The following is a 25,817-nucleotide window of genomic DNA, read 5'->3' as shown; positions in this document are numbered from 1 at the left end:
TCACCACACTATAGCAATGATGACTTACTATGATTACTATGATCACAATATAGAGCTATTTACTGTTACTGAACACACACTATAGCAATGATTACTGTCACAATATAGAGCTATTTAACACTGTTACTGAACACACTCTATAGCAATGATTACTGTCACAATATAGAGCTATTTAACACTGTTACTGAACACACTCTATAGCAATGATTACTGTCACAATATAGAGCTATTTAACAGTTACTGAACAAACTAGTCTATGATTTCTGTCACAATGAAGAGCTATGTAACGTTCACTTAAATTATTTACCACTCCTAATGACAGAAATGTCAAGATTCCGTGAAATGCAGAGAACAGTGATAATACAACGAAGATGTAACTATTGCTGAGGATACATTAGAACAATGTGTTTTATTTCTAAAGTCATAATTGTAGCTGTAAATGTTGGAGAATTGTTCTGTTTTGCATGGGGCACAAGGAAATCACTGTCATTAAGGAGAATTCCATACTAAAAGGCTTTCTTACCTTTCTTTGTAGTCGTTACGTCCCCACCAAAGAGGTCCAGGTGTGATTTTGTGCAAAAGCTCCTTATTGGCTATTTCCCCTACCATAAGCCCTAAATTAATTGCATTGAATTGAATGGGAATTGAATGGGGATATGGGGTGTTGTGCTAATTTGCATATTTCCATCGCTCAAAATTATAATTTTGTTGTATATATCCTCTCTTCATAATGTAAATAATATCCCCCAAGAGGCACACTTTACTACTTATTTAGATGGAAATAAGCGAATTAGCACAACACCCCATAGCCCCATTCAATTCCCATTCAATTCAATGCAATTCATTGAGGGCTTATGGTAGGGGAAATAGCCAATAAGGAGCTTTTGCACAAAAAAGCACCTGGACCTCTTTGGTGGGGACGTAACAACTACAAAGAAAGGTAAGAAAGGTAAAAAAGTTTTCTAGCATGGAATTCTCCTTTAAACGGCCACCAGGGAGCACTGTTGTCAATGACACAGATATGAGAGACTTGTACAAAGTTGTTAAAACTTAGTAGCCTATCTTTAACTCTGAACAAGTACACTATATAATATAATATAATATAGATCATCCTATTGTTCTGTGTAAAAAGCAATAGGCCTACATTAGTGTTATGAAAATATGTAATACACATTGAAAATGTGTCATAAAAAATACATTTTATGCCTGCAACAATGTAACTAATACAACAATTATATAAAAAAACCGTAGGCTATATATTTTTTTTAGATATAGGCTATTATGCAATAGCCTATAGTAACAAATAAGGCACATTTATATCCACAGAGTTAAACGGAGGATTTTAGTTAGTGCGTGTGTGTCACGTGTGCGTGTGTGCGTGTGTGTGTGTGTGTGTGTGTGTGTGTGTGTGTGTGTGTGTGTGTGTGTGTGTGTGTGTGTGTGTGTGTGTGTGTGTGTGTGTGTGTGTCAAATAAAGCCATGCAAATTAAGAAAGCATGCCCCCCCCACACACACACACACACACACACACACACACACACACACACACACACACACACACACACACACACGTACACACACAGGAGCGAGCGGTTATGGAAGCATTTTTATGGAAGTATAAATACGATATATATGATTATGTGCGCATCCATAAAGCGGTCACTATCAGTCAGCTGAGTCAGTCAGCTGTGCACCGGCGGCGGTAGCCCTGGAACAGTAGGCTACAGTACAGTACAGGGGGGGGTGGGGGAGTACAGTACAGTAGGCTACAGTACAGTACATCATTGGGGGACGGACCCCCCCACTCCACTCCACTCCACTCCACTTTTTAAAATGAAACATTAAACGTAAAGCCACCGTGACTATTATTATTATAGTGACTGTAACTCCTTCAGATGAGAGGAGAGACGGACCCCGCGGACTCCTCCTCCTCCTCCTCCTCATGCCGCCCAGAAGAGCTGCTCTTCGGGCGGATCAGAAGCAGCAGCACGCCGCCGGGCAAGGAGCACCGCAGAGCGGACCCAGAGAGGAGCACCACGCCGGGCAAGGAGCACCGCAGAGCGGACCCAGAGAGGAGCACCACGCCGCGTCAGGAGCACCGCAGAGCGGACCCAGAGAAGAGCACACCACGGCCGGGTCAGGAGCACCGCAGAGCGGACCCAGAGAGGACCGTACCACGGCTGGGCAAGGAGCACCGCAGAGCGGACCCAGAGAGGAGCACCACACCGGGCCAGGAGCACCGCAGAGCGGACCCAGAGAGGAGCACCACACCGGGCCAGGAGCACCGCAGAGCGGACCCAGAGAGCAGCACCACACCGGGTCAGGAGCACCGCAGAGCGGACCCAGAGAGGAGCACCACGCCGGTCAAGGAGCACCGCAGAGCGGACCCAGAGAGGAGCACCACGCCGGGCCAGGAGCACCGCAGAGCGGACCCAGAGAGGAGCACCACGCCGGGCCAGGAGCACCGCAGAGCGGACCCAGAGAGGAGCACCACGCCGGTCAAGGAGCACCGCAGAGCGGACCCAGAGAGGAGCACCACGCCGGGCCAGGAGCACCGCAGAGTGGACCCAGAGAGGAGCACCACACCACTGCCGGGCCAGGAGCACCGCAGAGCGGACCCAGAGAGGAGCACCACGCCGGGCCAGGAGCACCGCAGAGCGGACCCAGAGAGCAGCAGGCTCCGGGACACCCCCCTGCCCCTGCCGCTGGAGGGTGGTTGTTGCAGCAGCTGGTCGAGCATGTGGAGATGACAGCAGAGACCACAACCACCACCGACCTGCTCTCAGACTCCAAGCGAGACTCCAGCTCCACAGACCGGGAGGACAACAACAACGGTAGGGTTAAGTTATTTATGGATGAATGATTCATAAAGTAGTTAAACTTTATTAGGGGAAGGGGGGGAAGAAAGATACAGCCTACCGTCTAGTTTTAGAGGGGGTTCCAACACACTGTTCACTGGAGGGACATAATTATCTCTTTGTGTGGGACAACAAGTGGGCGAGACGGGGTTAGCGATTGTGTTATTATTAAACCTCTCTCTCTGGCGTCTTTCATTTTGTTTTAAAATGCTAATTTTGGTCATGGGTGGTAATATATAAATATGACTTTGAGCCTATATAGGAGGGTATTTCTCATGTGATTTTAACTGGCTTAAGAAAGTTAAGAAGAACACAGTATCTTTCAGGAAAAGAGAGATTTAGCATCGCTAAATAAACCGTGAGAAAGGCCATTTCTTCTGTAATCTGTGCTAATATGGCTGTTCCTTCATTCATATTATCTGTGTGCCATTGAGCCTTGCACCTAATAGGCCTATAGATACCTATCTGACCATCCATGTCATTTATTTGGAGTGTGCTTTGTCTTCAGTAAAGTTGAACACTGATGATGCCTGGCTGGCAGTCACTGAATGTGGGACAGACAGACAGGGTCTCCATTTGTGGAACACCTGAAAGGTCTTGGAAATGAGGGACTGTCACAATGATCATTACTGTATAGCCCTGTAAACAGTCTAGGCAGGGCAAACTAATTACATACCAAGTTAAACATGGACAAAACAAAATGCATCTAAACTGTAAACCTTCAAAGCATATATCACAGCCTCATTATAGCATAAAACAAATCCAATGATGGAATGTGCATTTTGGAAAGTAGGCCAGTATACGTGTTCGATACAGTGAGTGCAAAAAGTAACACGAATAAAAGATAACGATGTAAAAATAATAATAATAATAATAATAATAATAATCGAGGTGGTATGATGGGGAAAATGTACCGACGATAACAAGAACATATACAACTTAAAAGTGAGAAGAATAATGTCAAGATTCCCAGTTGTTAAACGTGCACGTCACGTGCTCGTTTAAAAAACTTGGGAATCTTGAAATTGATTAACCGGTAGATGGAGTTCATTCCAGTCTGTATTGTATGGGCTTTACATTAAGGCAGGTTTACCCAATTCAACGCTGACCCAAAGGAACAGTAGAGTGGAGTGTGTGTTGTGCTAAATGGTAAATGGTGCATTTATATAGCGCCTTTATCCAAGGCGCTTTACAGTGATTGTGCATTACATTCACCCATTCACACACACATTCATACACCGATGGCAGCGGAAACCATGCAAGGCACCAACTAGCACATCGGGAGCAATTAGGGGTTCAGTGTCTTGCTCAAGGACACTTCGACAGTAACTCTGGGGGAGCCCGGGTTCGAACTGGCAACCTTACGGTTACCATCCAGGCACTCTACCCCTGAGCCACCGCCGCCCCATGTGTTGTGTTGTGCTGTGCTGTGCTGTACTGTGCTGTGCTGTGCTGTTGCTGTGCTGTTGCTGTTGCTGTGCTGTGCTGTGCTGTGCTGTTGCTGTACTGTGCTGTGCTGTGCTGTGCTGTGCAGTGCTGTGTTGTGCTGTGCTGTGCTGTACTGTGCTGTGCTGTGCTGTGCTGTGCTGTGCTGTTGCTGTGCTGTTGCTGTTGCTGTGCTGTGCTGTGCTGTGCTGTTGCTGTACTGTGCTGTGCTGTGCTGTGCTGTGCAGTGCTGTGTTGTGCTGTGCTGTGCTGTACTGTGCTGTGCTGTGCTGTGCTGTGCTGTGCTGTGCTGTGCTGTTGCTGTACTGTGCTGTGCTGTGCTGTGCAGTGCTGTGCTGTACTGTGTTGTGCTGTGCAGTGCTGTGCTGTGCTGTGTTGTGCTGTTGCTGTGCTGTGCTGTACTGTGCAGTGCAGTGCTGTGCTGTACTGTGCTGTGCTGTGTTGTGCTGTGCTGTGCTGTACTGTGCTGTGCTGTGCTGTGCTGTGCTGTGCTGTGCTGTACTGTGCTGTGCTGTGCTGTGCTGTGCTGTACTGTGCTGTGCTGTGCTGTGCTGTGCTGTGCTGTGCTGTACTGTACTGTACTGTGTCCTGTGCTGTGCTGTGCTGTGCTGTGCTGTGCTGTGCTGTGCTGTGCTGTGCTGTGCTGTGCTGTGCAGTGCAGTGCTGTGCTGTGCTGTGCTGTGCTGTGCTGTGCTGTGCTGTGCTGTGCTGTGCTGTGCTGTGCTGTGCAGTGCTGTGCTGTACTGTGTTGTGCTGTGCTGTGCTGTGCTGTGCTGTGCAGTGCTGTGCTGTACTGTGTTGTGCTGTGCTGTGCTGTGCTGTGCTGTGCTGTGCTGTGCTGTGCTGTGCTGTGCTGTGCTGTGCTGTGCTGTGCTGTGCTGTGCTGTGCTGTGCTGTGCTGTGCTGTGCTGTGCTGTGCTGTTGCTGTTGCTGTGTTGTGTTGTGTTGTGTTGTGTTGTGTTGTGTTGTGTTGTGTTGTGCTGTGCTGTTGCTGTTGCTGTGTTGTGTTGTGCTGTTGCTGTACTGTGCTGTGCTGTGCTGTGCTGTGCTGTGCTGTGCTGTGCTGTGCTGTGCAGTGCAGTGCAGTGCTGTTGTTGTGCTGTGCAGTGCTGTGCTGTGCTGTGCTGTGCTGTGCTGTACTGTGCTGTGCTGTTGCTGTTGCTGTGTTGTGTTGTGTTGTGCTGAGGTGTGTTGTGTTGTGGTGTGGTGTGATGTTGCTGTGTCGTGTTGTGCTGTGCTGAAGGAATGGGTGTTAAATAGCGTTTACGGTAAATATAATATTACAGAAATAAATACATTTGAATACCAGTTGACGCCAGTGCATGAGTCCATATTCCATAACATGTCATTTAAAGGTCTGTCATACATTATGCAATGTGGTCTGTGAGGAAAGGACAACCAAGGACAAATCTACAGTCTAGTCGACTGTATGCCGTGTTAAGTGTTATGTGTGTGTATTAAGTGGAACAATATCTGATTTTGATAAACCACTTGACACAATGGACGGAAGTACTAATTGCAAAACAACAGTGGAAGTAGCCTACTAATTGCAAAGCCAGTTTCTTAACCCATTCTGGGCGGAAAGCCGGCAACCCCTTTTGGTGTTTCAAGCATTATGTTATACTTTAATAGCTATTGAAAAATAGCAGATCTACAAGGCACCGAGTGCCGCGCTTTGAGCTTGTAGGTCTGCTATTTTCTGAAAAATCGTGAAAATGTGCCTCAAATCTTTGAATATATTATATTCTTTCAGAGTGAACATTTTAACTCAAATCTTTGCTTCTGAGGGGTTCCTGGAACAACATATTTTCAGATGGGGGTCGGTGGCCAATTACAGATCATTTTTGGGGGTCCTTGACATGAAATATTGAGCACCACTGATACAGAAACATTAGGTATTATTATAACTAGTCCTTACCCGTTCTGATATATTTCAACTTGTATAATATATTTGTGTGTGTGTGTGTGTGTGTGGTTTTTTATGAATAAAAACAGCAGTATAACATTTAAGTATTCTTCCAAATGCATGGTAGGGAAACGTTTTCATGGCAAGAGCAAGGACCGCAGCATTTACACTTATTAGCCCACAGAGCCCCATTTGAAAAGTATCAAGGACCCCCAGTTTGACATGCAGCTATATATGGACAGTCGCACAGATCCAATTTGCAGGTGGATTTGCGTCCAAAACGGTCTCAATTGTGAGCTTTGGCTTGAGAGAACTCATGGCTTTTGCAACCTGTGATGTTGTGAGCTTGTAGATTAGCTGTTTTCACCAGAGCGTGCGCTGTAGCCACTTCACGCTGTGTGTGTGTGGCTTATGCTTATTAAGACAGTTGTATCTCGTGTTGTGTTTATAGCTAACTGAAAAGTGAAAACGGCCACGCGATGACGCACGCGCACACATACGAACGTGCGCACTCACAGCTTAAGTAGTTTACACACACACACATGCTCACAGCGAAAGTAGTCTGCACACACACACACACACAACCTCCGTGTTGGCTGAGGGCGGTGTGAAAAAGGGTATAGGTGCGTGGAAGAATGCGCTAGGGTCCTTGAGGCTGTTCTTCGTGGCATGTTGTTTGTTGTATGTAGTAATTGTGTCGATGCGTAAGGGGGTTGGAAATATCCCGATCGCTCGCCCGCTGTCTATTGCGAGCAAAATTGACAGCGGGCGAAACAACTGAAGTTAGGCGGAAAACTCGAGCAAAATTGACAGCAGGCGAAACAACTCAAGTTACGCGGAAAACTGTGTCCCAGTATTAATCAGTGACCGTCCCAAAATGCAATTCACTGGTGACACGTGATTTCTGGGGAGAGGAGTTTTGCCGCCCTGTGGCTGCGGGGGGTACTGCATGCGTTTTTAATTCACTAATAAATTAATTAATAATCATTAATGTGTCAAATCGAAAAAAGGGCTCCGTTACGCCCTCCATATTCATATGGTCAATGCCTGTGTGAAAAGTGGGAGCGATTGGTGCAGGCAATGAGGAGATAATGAGGAGATAATGCGGTCGGACACTCACTCACACACACACTCAGACATTCGCTCTATTATAGTATAGATAAATATTGAGCACCACTGATACAGAAACGTGAGGTTTTATTCTAATAAATATTGAGCACCACTGATACAGAAACGTGAGGTTTTATTATAATAAATATTGAGCACCACTGATACAGAAACATGAGGTTTTATTATAATAAATATTGAACACCACTGATACAGAAACGTGAGGTTTTATTATAATAAATATTGAGCACCACTGATACAGAAACATGAGGTTTTATTATAATAAATATTGAGCACCACTGATACAGAAACATGAGGTTTTATTATAATAAATATTGAACACCACTGATACAGAAACATGAGGTTTTTCAGAAAACTGTCTGGATTTAGAAGATTCTTTTTTTTAATGTCGACGTCACACTAAATGGATCTGTATATACAACATTTATTCCCAAAAGTTAACTTAACCCATTTTGGGCGGGGACCCCTTTTGGTGTTTTAAACATTATGTTATGATTTAGCTATTGAAAAACAGCAGATCTACAAGCTACGAGCTTGTATAGTTCTGCTATTTTTGAAAAAATCATGAACATGTGGTGCAAAGCTTTGAATATATATTCTTTCAGAGCGAACGTTTTTAACTCAAATCTTTGCTTCTGGGAGGTGGTCCCTGAAACAACACATTTTCAGATGGGGGTCAGCGGCCAATGTCATATATATTTGGGGGTCCTCGACATGAAATATTGAGAACCACTGATATAGAAACATGAGGTTTTTCAGAAAAATAAATACTTTAAAAAATACCTTTTTTTTTTAAATTTCGATGTCAGGCCTAAATGGGTTAAAAAAAACAACAACAATTATTTATATGAGATTTGAATGTGAGTCCAGGTATGCATACACCGTTATATTTTATGTTGTCAGCTTTACGCTATTAAGGCGTGCCATCGGACATCAATCATGACCAATGATGGTTATTGTAGATTATTTTTGAAAAATCGAAGAACGACTGACATAGAAACATAGCTTTTTCAGAAAACTGTCAGGATGTAGAAGACATTTTTAGGAATCTGATCTCAGGTCGAAATGGGTTAAGATTGAGTTTAACAGTATATAGTCTCCTGCATATTCGTCACCGCTAAACCCCTTATCCCTAAACTTCCTAAACCCCTTATCCTTAAACTTCCTAAACCCCTTATCCCTAAACTTCCTAAACCCCTTATCCCTAAACTTCCTAAACCCCTTATCCCTAAACTTCCTAAACCCCTTATCCCTAAACTTCCTAAACCCCTTATCCCTAAACTTCCTAAACCCCTTATCCCTAAACTTCCTAAACCCCTTATCCCTAAACTTCCTAAACCCCTTATCCCTAAACTTCCTAAACCCCTTATCCTTAAACTTCCTAAACCCCTTATCCCTAAACTTCCTAAACCCCTTATCCCTAAACTTCCTAAACCCCTTATCCCTAAACTTCCTAAACCCCTTATCCCTAAACTTCCTAAACCCCTTATTCCTAAACTTCCTAAACCCCTTATCCCTAAACTTCCTAAACCCCTTATCCCTAAACTTCCTAAACCCCTTATCCCTAAACTTCCTAAACCCCTTATCCCTAAACTTCCTAAACCCCTTATTCCTAAACTTCCTAAACCCCTTATCCCTAAACTTCCTAAACCCCTTATCCCTAAACTTCCTAAACCCCTTGTCCCGAAAAAAGCCCACAACATCATGGAAGACACCAGCCACCCCGCAAATACCCTGTTCAAACTACTCCCTTCCAAAAAACGCTACCAGAGCATCAAATCTCGTACCACCCGTCTCAGTAACAGTTTCTACCCCCAGGCAGTCAGGCTGCTGAACAGCTGACCTTGAACTGTATTGCACTTCACTTCACTTGCACTTTTCTTTTCCTGTTTTTTGTCTTTTTCTTGCACTATAGGCCTACAGTAGATGTTGTTTATGTCCTGTGTATGTAAGACTGAGAGTGCTCTGAGCAAAATCATTTTCATTGTATTTATACTCTGTATCTATACACATGACAAATAAACCTGAACCTGAATCTTTGCCTTTTTTTTAATGGTAATTGTGCACAGCCCTAATCAACGGAGGCGGCGGAGAGGGGCTGGCGATGATCCACCGGAACGGCCGGGAGTCGACGGAGGTCTCCGTGCCCCTGGTGGGGGGAGGAGGAGGGGGAGGAGGAGGAGGAGGAGGAGGAGGAGGAGGAGGGGGGGGGAAGAGGATGACCATGCCCCCGCCCATCATGGAGCCCCGGGGGGGGACAGACAACCTGTCCAGGCTGCGGGACAGCCGGTGTCTCCTGGAGGACAAGAAGAGCCTGGTGTCCTGGGCGCTGGGCTGCGCTCTGCTGGGCGTCCTTCTGATGGTGGTCCACCAGGAGATGTGTCCGTCTGTCTACGTACCGGTGAGTTACCCCCAGGAGATGTGTCTGTCTGTCTGTCTGTCTATGTACCGGTGAGTTACCCCCTGGAGATCTGTCTGTCTGTCTGTCTACGTACCGGTGAGTTACCCCCAGGAGATGTGTCTGTCTGTCTGTCTGTCTACGTACCGGTGAGTTACCCCCAGGAGATGTGTCTGTCTGTCTGTCTGTCTGTCTGTCTACGTACCGGTGAGTTACCCCCTGGAGATCTGTCTGTCTGTCTGTCTGTCCGTCTGTCTATGTACCGGTGAGTTACCCCCAGGAGATGTGTCTGTCTGTCCGTCTGTCTACGTACCGGTGAGTTACCCCCAGGAGATGTGTCTGTCTGTCTGTCTGTCTATGTACCGGTGAGTTACTGTACACCAGGGCTTCGCACACACACACAGATCTCCATGTGGGACACGTACCGGCTGACAGTAAAAACGGGTGCTATGACGACGTACATCATTATAGGTTCCCAAGTTGCATCGTTCCCCAGTAGGCCGGTCGGCCGACTGCGACGGGGCGGGCACGTACAGGTCTAGTGCTGCTTAAAGCATAAGGAAAGTTTGATATTTTTGACATTTTTGCCTGCCATAGGATGTTAAAAGAAATGCCCAAATCCGACAGCCAGTCAGCAAGTGGATTCATGAATGTATGTACTGTATATAGAGAATATTTTAGGCCAATAAAAAAAGACTATATACCAGATTTCCCACCCGTCCACCCCATCTGCCAGACTAGTATTGGTTTCTATTGACATTTGACCAACTAAAAGCATATACATGCATTGTATATGTCGTATGCTACATTTTGACAGATTATAGGCCATCTGTCATTGTTAGAGATATTTTGTGGTCTGGCTGTTGACTGATAGTCATTCTTGTTTTCTGACGGCTGTACTCGGATCTCGGTAACAATTAAGGGGGTGGGGGGACACTGTAGCACTACAATAAACAGTGGGAAGCGCCACTGATTGTGCATGCATAACGTGAGTGAAAAATCGATGGGCTGTGTATGGGCTGTCAATCAGATAGGACCTTTTCTGTTTGGATGTATGGGGCTGTCAATCAGATAGGACTTTTCTGTGTGGATGTATGGGGCTGTCAATCAGATAGGACTTTTCTGTGTGGATGTATGGGGCTGTCAATCAGATAGGACTTTTCTGTGTGGATGTATGGGGCTGTCAATCAGATAGGACTTTACTGTGTGGATGTATGGGGCTGTCAATCAGATAGGACTTTTCTGTGTGGATGTATGGGGCTGTCAATCAGATAGGACTTTACTGTGTGGATGTATGGGGCTGTCAATCAGATAGGACTTTTCTGTGTGGATGTATGGGGCTGTCAATCAGATAGGACTTTACTGTGTGGATGTATGGGGCTGTCAATCAGACAGGACCTTTTCTGTGTGGATGTATGGGGCTGTCAATCAGATAGGACTTTACTGTGTGGATGTATGGGGCTGTCAATCAGATAGGACCTTTTCTGTGTGGATGTATGGGGCTGTCAATCAGATAGGACTTTTCTGTGTGGATGTATGGGGCTGTCAATCAGATAGGACTTTTCTGTGTGGATGTATGGGGCTGTCAATCAGATAGGACTTTTCTGTGTGGATGTATGGGGCTGTCAATCAGATATGACTTTACTGTGTGGATGTATGGGGCTGTCAATCAGATAGGACTTTTCTGTGTGGATGTATGGGGCTGTCAATCAGATAGGACTTTTCTGTGTGGATGTATGGGGCTGTCAATCAGATAGGACTTTTCTGTGTGGATGTATGGGGCTGTCAATCAGATAGGACTTTACTGTGTGGATGTATGGGGCTGTCAATCAGATAGGACTTTTCTGTGTGGATGTATGGGGCTGTCAATCAGATAGGACTTTTCTGTGTGGATGTATGGGGCTGTCAATCAGATAGGACTTTTCTGTGTGGATGTATGGGGCTGTCAATCAGATAGGACTTTTCTGTGTGGATGTATGGGGCTGTCAATCAGATAGGACTTTTCTGTGTGGATGTATGGGGTGTCGATCAGATAGGACCTTTTCTGTGTGGATGTATGGGGCTGTCAATCAGATAGGACTTTACTGTGTGGATGTATGGGGCTGTCAATCAGATAGGACTTTACTGTGTGGATGTATGGGGTGTCGATCAGATAGGACCTTTTCTGTGTGGATGTATGGGGCTGTCAATCAGATAGGACTTTTCTGTGTGGATGTATGGGGCTGTCAATCAGATAGGACCTTTCTGTGTGGATGTATGGGGCTGTCAATCAGATAGGACTTTACTGTGTGGATGTATGGGGCTGTCAATCAGATAGGACTTTTCTGTGTGGATGTATGGGGCTGTCAATCAGATAGGACTTTACTGTGTGGATGTATGGGGCTGTCAATCAGATAGGACTTTTCTGTGTGGATGTATGGGGCTGTCAATCAGATAGGACCTTTTCTGTGTGGATGTATGGGGCTGTCAATCAGAGACACACAGTAATAAGTGCCCTAGGATGTCTGGTGACCACACATAGTGAGTGAGTAACATTTATACCACCGTAGTGGTCACATTGTGTCGCAGAACGACACATTGTGAGCTTGTAGATCTGCAATAGCTATACCGTGTATCTATCAGTGTTGTTATAGCAACCAGACTGTTTTTAAAAACAGCATGAGACACGCACGCACGAACGCACGCACGCACGCACGCACGCACGCACGCACGCACGCACGCACGCACGCACGCACACACACACACGCACACATTACCACAACAGAACCCCTTCTGAACACCTGGGCTTTGAACCTCTCTGAACCCAGCTCTTGATTATCGGCCTCAATTCCAGACACACGCACGCACACACACACAAATGCATGCACGCACACACACACACACATACACACACACACACACACCCTGGTAGCAGACTATATAGACTATCGTGTGTGTGTGTGTGTGTGTGTGTGTGTGTGTGTGTGTGTGTGTGTGTGTGTGTGTCAGCCAGCGCTGCTGTCTTCTTCAGGTGGGAGATGGAAAGTTGAGATTTCGTTTTACAAGGTACAGTGGTGGGTCAGATATGGGCAGTCAAGGACAAATCTGCTGTGTGTGTGTGTGTGTGTGTGTGTGTGTGTGTGTGTGTGTGTGTGTGTGTGTGTGTGTGTGTGTGTGTGTGTGTGTGTGTGTGTGTGTGTGTTACAGCGAGCTGTTCCATTATGTGTGGAAACACTACAATCATTGTCCTAATATTTGCAGCATGTCTCGTCTTGGTTCTCATATTATTTAACACATTTAGACCTGAGAGCAATTTCTATTTTTTTGCGGCTTACGCCTTTTATTGATTTTTGAAGGGACAGACAGTAGGCTGACAGGAAACGGGAGAGAGATGGGGGGGGAAGACATGCAGTAAAGGCCGTGTCGGGTCCGGGAGTCGAACCCGCGGCACACTGCGACTGGATTACCAGTCCGGTGCCCAGACCGTTACGCTACGGCCTGGGCCAAATAAATGTATTTCTAAATCATGACCGTTTTCTGATGTCAGTTGGTGCCCATGTCAAGGACCCCCAGAATGGTCTGTCTTTGGCCGTGTACCCCCCCATCTGAAAATATGTTGTTCCAGGGACCCCCCCCCCAGAATGGTCTGTCTTTGGCCGTGTACCCCCATCTGAAAATATGTTGTTCCAGGGACCCCCCCCCCAGAATGGTCTGTCTTTGGCCGTGTACCCCCATCTGAAAATATGTTGTTCCAGGGACCCCCCCCCCCCCCCAGAATGGTCTGTCTTTGGCCCTGTACCCCCCATCTGAAAATATGTTGTTCCAGGGACCCCCCCCCCCCCCAGAATGGTCTGTCTTTGGCCGTGTACCCCCATCTGAAAATATGTTGTTCCAGGGACCCCCCCCCCCCCCCAGAATGGTCTGTCTTTGGCCGTGTACCCCCATCTGAAAATATGTTGTTCCAGGGACCCCCCCCCCCAGAATGGTCTGTCTTTGGCCGTGTACCCCCATCTGAAAATATGTTGTTCCAGGGACCCCCCCCCCCCCCCCCTCAGAAGCGTGAGTTGAAAGCGTTCACTCGGCGGAAAAAAACATATTTTCAACGATTTGAGACACATTTTCACGGTTTTTTTTTTGGTGCCGTGCTATGAGCCTGCAGATCTGCTCTTTTTCGACAGCTATAAAGTTCAAAATAATGGTTAGAAGGGGTTATAAAAGCTAAGGTGACACAGATGCGTTTCCGTCCAAAATGTGTTAAGGAAACAACTGCCCTGTATTGTAGCCGGTGTATGATCTACTTGAGATATCGGACAAAACAAACATCGTAAATTATTAATGCTTAGTGTCGCCATAGCGTGTTTGATCAGAGTAAGGCTATAGGGGGAAATTAACAACAGCAAAGATCCGTCTAGATCTGCTATTTTTGAAAAAAAGGAGCATATTTTGAAAACGTCACACGCCTATGATGACCGATAAACCCAAGATAATGTTCACCGTGGCACTTGTGCAACATTCCTGCCTCGTCTCGGCCAGGTGCATAGTTAGTACTTTGAAAGAGAGACGCTTATCTCAGTGTTATTTCTTTACTGGTTAAATATAGGTCAGGAATATGTTGGAACCTTTCTGTGTGGAGTTTGCATGTTCTCCCCGTGTCCCCTAGGGTAGGTACCCTCACATGTTCTCCCCGTGTCCCCTAGGGTAGGTACCCTCACAAAAACATGCAGTAATCCTGGTCTCTAAACTGCCTCCCCCTGGCCAGCCGGGGCGCCTGATGGAGGGGAAAGGAACTGGTTGGAATAACGTGTTCCTTCCACGCGCTATACGTCCAACCAGGGAAACTCCCCCCTGTCAGGTGTAAAGGAGCAACTTGGACACTCAGGCATGAAGGAAGCATGAGTTCAAGTCCGTTGCTCTCCCCTTGTCCCCCATATATGGGGACTAGGTTGGTCTCCCCTTGTCCCCCATATATGGGGACTAGGTTGCTCTCCCCTTGTCCCCCATATATGGGGACTAGGTTGGTCTCCCCTTGTCCCCCATATATGGGGACTAGGTTGGCGGAGGGTGTGTAGAGCCCAGGATCACATTAGATGATTGACACAGGGGTGAAAAATGCGTTACAAAATCGTGGGATAATAATATATATAAAAAAATATATATATATGTTGGAACAGGTTTAAAGTGTTTCATTATTTATAAGTAACCATTATAGAGCGTCGCAGTCCCTCCCCCTTTCAGAACGAACGACGAGTGGCCCAGGAAATGAATCCCAATGCATTTCTCCCATAGGATTTTCTCTAAGTATTTATTTAAAGACGGTTACGCCGCGGACAAATTAAGCCAACTGGGATCGTGACAAATCATGACAACGAACACAATATTTTGTGCCGATCAAATCATTAGAAAGAAGAGAATAAAGGCAGGAGACAACACTATTTGTTTTTGTTTTTTCTTCTTATAAATTATTTGATCGGCCCCAAAACATTGTGTTCATTGTCATGATTTGTGACGATCCGAGTTGGCTTTGTCCGCGGCGTAACCGTCTTTAAATAAATACTTTAAGAAAAGCCTATGGGAGAAATGCATTGGGATTCATTTCCTGGGCCGTTCGTCGTTCTGAAAGGGGGAGGGACTGAGACGCTCTATTGCATTATTATCACTAGTCCTTAACTCGTTCTGAATAATATGAACAGCAAGTTTCTATTTTTGTCTTTTGGAATAGTGTTAATTTAGTTTTTGTCACATTTTAGTCACCCGGAATGTTTTAGTGTTTAGTCTTAGTTTCAGTCGAGTAAATGTCATGAGATTTTAGTCGACTAAATCTACAGTTGATTTATAGTCGACTGAAATGCATTTTGGCGGGCCTTGATGCCGTCGTAATGGCAGATTTTTACATATGCTGAAAATAGCAGATATACAAGCTGACAACGTGTCGCAGCGCGACGCGTTGTGAGCTTGTAGATCTGCTATTTTCAGCATGCAACCACGTGTAAACTGGATCCCTTGTCCACTGGTCCCTTCCTAACATTTTAGTCTAGTTTTTATTTGTTGACGAAAAAACTATTCAAAAGACTATGACTAAAACTAAAATAGAAATTTGCTGCCGAAAACAACAGTGGTCCATGCAGGGAGTGTTGACGTGTATTCTCTGTAGTAGAGGAGCATTAGGGCCAGTCCAGGAGGGAGTGTTGACGTGTATTCTCTGTAGTAGAGGAGCATTAGGGCCAGTCCAGGAGGGAGTGTTGACGTGTATTCTCTGTAGTAGAGGAGCATTAGGGCCAGTCCAGGAGGGAGTGTTGACGTGTATTCTCTGTAGTAGAGGAGCATTAGGGCCAGTCCAGGAGGGAGTGTTGACGTGTATTCTCTGTAGTAGAGGAGCATTAGGGCCAGTCCAGGAGGGAGTGTTGACGTGTATTCTCTGTAGTAGAGGAGCATTAGGGCCAGTCCAGGAGGGAGTGTTGACGTGTATTCTCTGTAGTAGAGGAGCATTAGGGCCAGTTCAGGAGGGACTGTTGACATGTGCATTCTAATGAACTGTTTACCGCGATAGGTTTACAACTGTAGTATATCCACTGCTGCCATACCGTTCGGAAAAACCCATTTAGACCTGAGGAGGATTCTACGTTAATGTCTTCCGAATCATGACGGGTTTTCTGGAAAAACCTCATGTTTCTGTAATCAGTGGTTCTCAACCTTTTTCATGTCAACGACCCCCAGAATGATCTGAATTGCGCCGTCAGGCCTGAATGGGTTAAAACATGAACCGTGGTGTGAGAAATGCCTCTGACTCTGTCTATATAAAGCTGATATTCCCAGATTCCCAGACATACCTTCAAACCTCCTGGACTGTCTATAATAAAGCTGACATTCCCAGATTCCCAGACATACCTTCAAACCTCCTGGACTGTCTATAAAGCTGATATTCCCAGATTCCCTGACATACCTTCAAACCTCCTGGCCTGTCTATATAAAGCTGATATTCCCAGATTCCCAGACATACCTTCAAACCTCCTGGCCTGTCTATATAAAGCTGATATTCCCAGATTCCCAGACATACCTTCAAACCTCCTGGCCTGTCATTATAAAGCTGACATTCCCAGATTCCCAGACATACCTTCAAACCTCCTGGATGGAAACAAAGCCAGAAAGAAAGAAAATAAGGGAAAAAAAAAAAACGTTTCTATTCCTGGACGTCCCCCCCCCCCCCCCCCCCCCCCCCCCACACACACACACATTTGACCCGTTTGTTTCCCCCTGTGTGTGTGTGTGTGTGTGTGTGTGTGTGTGTGTGTGTGTGTGTGTGTGTGTGTGTGTGTGTGTGTGTGGGGGGGGGGGGGGGGGGGGGGGGCTAGGGGGTGTGGCCTCTTTCCACATCATTTAGTGCATAATTAGAGTTCTTGAATAATGACAGAATGGAGCGCTGACGACAACACACACACACACACACACACACGCACACGCGCACACGCACACGCACATGCACACACACACACACACACACACACACACACACACGCACACAGAGCAGGGCCGCTGCACACCAGTGGTGGAAAGTAACCAAGTACACTTTTACTGGAAAGTAACCAAATACTTGTACTTAAAAACGAAAGCATAAATTATTCACAGATTTGCGCCAAAAAATAGCAGACCTACAGTACAAGCTCGTAGCGCGAGACACACCAGTGGTGGAAAGTAACAAAGTACTTTTACTTAAGTACTGTACTTAACACATTTTGGGGCGGGAACCCCTTTTGATGTTATTATAACTAGCATTATGTTGTGCTTTAAGCTGTTGAAAAATAGCAGATCTACAATAGCGCGATACGAGCTTGTAGGTCTGCTATTTTTTGAAAAACCGTGAAAATGCGGCGCAAGTCTTTGAATATATTATATATTCTTTCAGAAGACTTATTTATATTGTTCGACAAAAAGTACAATTTTGAGGTATTTATTTGTTCAACCACTGATTAAAACTATGACGACATTCTTTTCCTTTACTATATATTTTTTCACTGACAAACGAAACAAAAACGAAATAAAACCTTAAGCTTTGATGACTAAAACTAAGACTACAGGCCGTCTGCATCGACACGTTGTTAGCTTGTAGATCGGCTATTTGTACTATTTTTTAAAAATGTTTTAAAATAGTAAAACATGGTAAATAAGTTTATGGATAAAAAGGGGTAAGATATATTGACAATATAGTCCCTGCCAGACAATAAAAACGTGTGTCAGGGACTAGTGTTTATTGTTTATTGTTTATTGTTTATAAGGATCCCCATTAGCTTTTGCCTTGACAAAAGCTAGTCTTCCTGGACAGACAAACATTTAACATTTAACCCATTCTGACCTGGGATCAGATTCATACGAGGTTTCCACTGGACACACACTGGTCTGATTAACCCATTCTGACCCGAGATTAGATTCTAAAAATGTCAGTCGTTCTTCGATTTTTCAAAAAATAGCAGACCTACAAGCTCGTAGCGCGCCACTCGGTGGCGCGCTACGAGCTTGTAGATCTGCTATTTTTCAATAGCTAAAGCATAACATGATGCTAACACCAAAATGGGTTCCCGTTCAGAATAGGCAATACTTACATTTAACATTTAACAAAGGCAATACTTACAATTGTTTACAACAAACACTAACTCAAAATAAAACATAGTAAAAATAAAAAATAAAATAAGAAATAAAAAACATAGCAAAAAAAATCACTTTCAACACATTATACATTTGAATTATTATTTCCCCAGGGTTACTGCAGTATATGGTTTACATAAGGTGTTCTTTTAACTTGATTTTAAAGATGAATTTTGTATTTGTATTGGTTATACACTTTGGTAGTGCATTCCAACCTATTACTGCTCTATAGATAATAGAAGATTTAAGAATATTTGTTCTTGGTTTAAGTGCCACCAAAACACCCGAACTGGCTTGTCTAGTCATATGGTTATGTTCGATAGTGGAGAAGAGATCCAGTAGAACGAACATTTGACGTGACAAAAAAATGTGACTAAAACTCGTGCCGATAATCACCGTAAAGCACACCCTCTCTTGTAAATATTGATTAAGTAAACAGTAGGCTCATCTCATTTGACTTATTCATGTACAGTAGGCGAGGTGTGGTGAGGTGAGGTGACGTGTTCCACAATTAAACCTGCTGCTCGTGGATTAAACGTTCAAAGTCTGTGAACTTCGACCCCCACGTGTATACAGGCCTATATACCTGCAAATCAGACAGGACACCTTTTTTATCCAATCAGGAGAGAGATGACTCCACACGGATATAATTAATCAGCTTGTGTTCCTGTTCCAATTTCGCTTTCAAATGTGTTCCCATCTGAACATGTATTTCATGTTTACTAAAAACCAGAGAACACCGTTACTGAACACACACTCTATAGCAATGATTACTGTCACAATATAGAGCTATTTAACACTGTTACTGAACACACTCTATAGCAATGATTACTGTCACAATATAGAGCTATTTAACACTGTTACTGAACACACACTATAGCAATGATTACTGTCACAATATAGAGCTATTTAACACTGTTACTGAACACACTCTATAGCAATGATTACTGTCACAATATAGAGCTATTTAACACTGTTACTGAACACACTCTATAGCAATGATTACTGTCACAATATAGAGCTATTTAACACTGTTACTGAACACACACTATAGCAATGATTACTGTCACAATATAGAGCTATTTAACACTGTTACTGAACACACACACTCTATAGCAATGATTACTGTCACAATATAGAGCTATTTAACACTGTTACTGAACACACACTCTATAGCAATGATTACTGTCACAATATAGAGCTATTTAACACTGTTACTGAACACACACTCTATAGCAATGATTACTGTCACAATATAGAGCTATTTAACACTGTTACTGAACACACACTATAGCAATGATTACTGTCACAATATAGAGCTATTTAACACTGTTACTGAACACACACACTATAGCAATGATTACTGTAATATATAGAGCTATTTAACACTGTTACTGAACACACACTCTATAGCAATGATTACTGTCACAATATAGAGCTATTTAACAGTTACTGAACACACTCTATAGCAATGATTACTGTCACACTATAGAGCTATTTAACACTGTTACTGAACACACTATAGCAATGATTACTGTCACAATATAGAGCTATTTAACACTGTTACTGAACACACACTATAGCAATGATTACTGTCACAATATAGAGCTATTTAACACTGTTACTGAACACACTCTATAGCAATGATTACTGTCACAATATAGAGCTATTTAACACTGTTACTGAACACACTCTATAGCAATGATTACTGTCACAATATAGAGCTATTTAACACTGTTACTGAACACACACTCTATAGCAATGATTACTGTCACAATATAGAGCTATTTAACACTGTTACTGAACACACACTCTATAGCAATGATTACTGTCACAATATAGAGCTATTTAACACTGTTACTGAACACACACTATAGCAATGATTACTGTCACAATATAGAGCTATTTAACACTGTTACTGAACACACACACTATAGCAATGATTACTGTCACAATATAGAGCTATTTAACAGTTACTGAACACACTCTATAGCAATGATTACTGTCACACTATAGAGCTATTTAACACTGTTACTGAACACACTATAGCAATGATTACTGTCACAATATAGAGCTATTTAACACTGTTACTGAATACACTCTATAGCAATGATTACTGTAATATATAGAGCTATTTAACACTGTTACTGAACACACACTCTATAGCAATGATTACTGTCACAATATAGAGCTATTTAACACTGTTACTAAACACTCTATAGCAATGATTACTGTCACAATATAGAGCTATTTAACACTGTTACTGAACACACACTCTATAGCAATGATTACTGTCACAATATAGAGCTATTTAACACTGTTACTAAACACTCTATAGCAATGATTACTGTCACAATATAGAGCTATTTAACACTGTTACTGAACACACTCTATAGCAATGATTACTGTCACAATATAGAGTTATTTAACAGTTACTGAACACACTCTATAGCAATGATTACTGTCACACTATAGAGCTATTTAACACTGTTACTGAACACACTCTATAGCAATGATTACTGTCACAATATAGAGCTATTTAACACTGTTACTGAATACACTCTATAGCAATGATTACTGTAATATATAGAGCTATTTAACACTGTTACTGAACACACACTCTATAGCAATGATTACTGTCACAATATAGAGCTATTTAACACTGTTACTGAACACACACACTATAGCAATGATTACTGTCACAATATAGAGCTATTTAACACTGTTACTGAACACACACTCTATAGCAATGATTACTGTCACAATATAGAGCTATTTAACACTGTTACTGAACACACTCTATAGCAATGATTACTGTCACAATATAGAGCTGTATAACACTGTTACTGAACACACTATAGCAATGATTACTGTCACAATATAGAGCTATTTAACACTGTTACTGAACACACTCTATAGCAATGATTACTGTCACAATATAGAGCTATTTAACACTGTTACTGAACACACACTATAGCAATGATTACTGTCACAATATAGAGCTATTTAACACTGTTACTGAAACACACTCTATAGCAATGATTACTGTCACAATTTACAATTTACAATTTAGGCATTTAGCAGACGCTCTTAATCCAGAGCGACTTACATTTAAGCAAGAACAAAAGCATGGGAATACATCACATAAAAGCATTTATCATGAAACATGCGTAAGCTAAGAAAGTAACAGTGGAATATCTATATAATGAAACTATACATACATATAATGAAACTATACATACACTATACATATAATACTATATATACATATAAACTATACAATTTACTACTATGCTATACATATGTACTATGGCGTGCTATGACTAAATACAATACAATTATAGTGCTGTCTACATAACATGCTATAAGTCACAATATAGAGCTATTTAACACTGTTACTGAACACACACTATAGCAATGATTACTGTCACAATATAGAGCTATTTAGTGTGGTTGCCCGAATGGGCAACCAGACTCTTGTAACTGTGATACTTTATTCTTTCACTGGAGTAGTCTTTATTTTGACGCTTTATACCTCCCACACTGTACGCTGTACGCACTTGAGCCATATGTCAAATTGACCGGAAAAATCGGGAATCGTGTGCTTGTATTTTGTTAAGAGAAATGTTGTATAGTTTAATTGATATGAATTTATTAGTGAATTAAATTTCCCCATTGACATGAATGGGAAAAGGCAAAAATTCACATAAAAGTATTTGTTCCTCGAGACTGTAATCACTATAGTTACAAAACTTTTAGGGATAATTCAACATTATCCCTAAAATTATTTAACCCTAAATTTTTATCGGTCGGCCTCATGGTGGCGCTATAACAGCCCACTTTACCTTTTGGCTTATAACTCTTGAACCGTAGGTCGTAAAATCAAAATTATTTTTTCCCTGGATTCCTTGGGTCATGACGCATCTCCCCATATAGGCCACGCCCATTTCCGCCATGATAGATTTTCCGCCATTTTGAATTTTGTCCAAAACACACTTTTTGCTTTTCCTCCTACAGATTTTGTCCAAATCTCACAGAAATCGGCACACGTGATCTCTGGACCCATCCAATTAAAACTGAGCCGCAGAATTTGAAAGTGCGTATAGTTCGGCCGTAATCGTCTTCCGAAGTTAGTAGGAGGGGCCTATATCACAAAAAATGCCATAAATCACGAACGGAATGTCCCAATCCATCCCAAATTTCAATCACATGTCCGGGGTGGTTCAATCAACCAAGTTCTAAAAGCAATTCCATTTTCATCCATAGGGGCGCCGCAAATGCGAGAAATGTAACCGTTTGTCGCAAAAACATGAATTTCGGGGGTTAAATCCCCTCCGAATGACTTACGCATGATCTAAGGCGTGACTTGAAATTGTAATTGGCTGGCAATACTAGTGGGAGGGGCATATGTAAGCCACTGCGGCAACCACACTCTGCAATTTTTTAAAATTGCGAATTTTCTAGTTAACACTGTTACTGAACACACTCTATAGCAATGATTACTGTCACAATATAGAGCTGTTTAACACTGTTACTGAACACACTATAGCAATGATTACTGTCACAATATAGAGCTATTTAACACTGTTACTGAACACACTCTATAGCAAGATTACTGTCACAATATAGAGCTATTTAACACTGTTACTGAACACACTCTATAGCAATGATTACTGTCACAATATAGAGCTATTTAACACTGTTACTGAACACACTCTATAGCAATGATTACTGTCACAAAATAGAGCTATTTAACACTGTTACTGAACACACTCTATAGCAATGATTACTGTCACAAATATAGAGCTATTTAACACTGTTACTGAACACACACTATAGCAATGATTACTGTCACAATACAGAGCTATTTAACACAGTTACTGAACACACACTATAGCAATGATTACTGTCACAATATAGAGCTATTTAAAACTGTTACTGAACACACTCTATAGCAATGATTACTGTCATCAATATAGAGCTATTAACACTGTTACTGAACACACACACTATAGCAATGATTACTGTCACAATATAGAGCTATTTAACACTGTTACTGAACACACTCTATAGCACATGATTACTGTCACAATATAGAGCTATTTAACACTGTTACTGAACACACTCTATAGCAATGATTACTGTCACAATATAGAGCTATTTAACACTGTTACTGAACACACACTATAGCAATGATTACTGTCACAATATAGAGCTATTTAACACTGTTACTGAACACACACTATAGCAATGATTACTGTCACAATATAGAGCTATTTAACACTGTTACTGAACACACACTATAGCAATGATTACTGTCACAATATAGAGCTATTTAACACTGTTACTGAACACACTCTATAGCAATGATTACTGTCACAATATAGAGCTATTTAACACTGTTACTGAACACACACTATAGCAATGATTACTGTCACAATATAGAGCTATTTAACACTGTTACTGAACACACACTATAGCAATGATTACTGTCACAATATAGAGCTATTTAACACTGTTACTGAACACACACTATAGCAATGATTACTGTCACAATATAGAGCTATTTAACACTGTTACTGAACACACACACTATAGCAATGATTACTGTAATATATAGAGCTATTTAACACTGTTACTGAACACACACTATAGCAATGATTACTGTCACAATATAGAGCTATTTAACACTGTTACTGAACACACTCTATAGCAATGATTACTGTCACAATATAGAGCTATTTAACACTGTTACTGAACACACTCTATAGCAATGATTACTGTCACAATATAGAGCTATTTAACACTGTTACTGAACACACTCTATAGCAATGATTACTGTCACAATATAGAGCTATTTAACACTGTTACTGAACACACTCTATAGCAATGATTACTGTCACAATATAGAGCTATTTAACACTGTTACTGAACACACTCTATAGCAATGATTACTGTCACAATATAGAGCTATTTAACACTGTTACTGAACACACACTATAGCAATTATTACTGTCACAATATAGAGCTATTTAACACTGTTACTGAACACACACTATAGCAATGATTACTGTCACAATATAGAGCTATTTAACACTGTTACTGAACACACACTATAGCAATGATTACTGTCACAATATAGAGCTATTTAACACTGTTACTGAACACACTCTATAGCAATGATTACTGTCACAATATAGAGCTATTTAACACTGTTACTGAACACACACACTATAGCAATGATTACTGTCACAATATAGAGCTATTTAACACTGTTACTGAACACACTCTATAGCAATGATTACTGTCACAATATAGAGCTATTTAACACTGTTACTGAACACACTCTATAGCAATGATTACTGTCACAATATAGAGCTATTTAACACTGTTACTGAACACACTCTATAGCAATGATTACTGTCACAATATAGAGCTATTTAACACTGTTACTGAACACACTCTATAGCAATGATTACTGTCACAATATAGAGCTATTTAACACTGTTACTGAACACACACTATAGCAATGATTACTGTCACAATATAGAGCTATTTAACACTGTTACTGAACACACACTATAGCAATGATTACTGTCACAATATAGAGCTATTTAACACTGTTACTGAACACACTCTATAGCAATGATTACTGTCACAATATAGAGCTATTTAACACTGTTACTGAACACACACACTATAGCAATGATTACTGTCACAATATAGAGCTATTTAACACTGTTACTGAACACACTCTATAGCAATGATTACTGTCACAATATAGAGCTATTTAACACTGTTACTGAACACACTCTATAGCAATGATTACTGTCACAATATAGAGCTATTTAACACTGTTACTGAACACACTCTATAGCAATGATTACTGTCACAATATAGAGCTATTTAACACTGTTACTGAACACACTCTATAGCAATGATTACTGTCACAATATAGAGCTATTTAACACTGTTACTGAACACACACTCTATAGCAATGATTACTGTCAGTATGTATATTAATCCGACAACAACCAGGACACAACGCCTCCCTGCTTTGCATGAGCAGCTCATAAACATGAGTCACATGAGAGAACAGAAAGTCAGAGTAGTAAAACATCAGATGCATTATAATAATCATAATGTCTGTACTTTAGTTGTACATCATGTCTGTATCATAACGATGTGGTATGTTTGTACAATTATGGCTGTATCATAATGATATACAACGATGTGATGATTGAACACTGTATCAGAGTGATTATACATACTGTACTGATTAATTATACAACAAACGTGTCATGAACTGTATTTTCTGCCAAGATACATTTCAGTCGACGAAAATCAACTGTATAGATTTAGTCGACTAAAACTAGACTATACCGCTAAAACATTACAGGTGACTAAAATGTGACTAAAACCAAATGAAGACTTGGACTATGACTAAGACTAAAATAGAGAATTG

General features: G+C 42.1%; 1 protein-coding gene across 1 annotated transcript in view; it reads left to right on the top strand.

Moving 5' to 3' along the window:
• Positions 1-1,942: 1,942 nt before the first annotated feature.
• Positions 1,943-25,817, top strand: part of kcnn4 (potassium intermediate/small conductance calcium-activated channel, subfamily N, member 4) — a gene marked incomplete at its 5' end in the record, with an annotated part of 80,147 nt that continues 56,272 nt past the window's right edge. Inside the window, 2 exons of the mRNA XM_083761305.1 lie at positions 1,943-2,834; positions 9,408-9,739. Of these exons, the coding sequence (XP_083617431.1) occupies positions 1,943-2,834; positions 9,408-9,739 (1,224 nt within the window). The remainder of the gene's footprint in view (positions 2,835-9,407; positions 9,740-25,817) is intronic.

Source organism: Protomyctophum parallelum (genome assembly GCF_964188405.1).
Source record: "Protomyctophum parallelum genome assembly, chromosome: 3".
NCBI classification, from domain to species: domain Eukaryota; kingdom Metazoa; phylum Chordata; class Actinopteri; order Myctophiformes; family Myctophidae; genus Protomyctophum; species Protomyctophum parallelum.
Note: the sequence above shows the minus strand (reverse complement) of the source record. Positions and strands in the feature narration are given on the sequence as shown.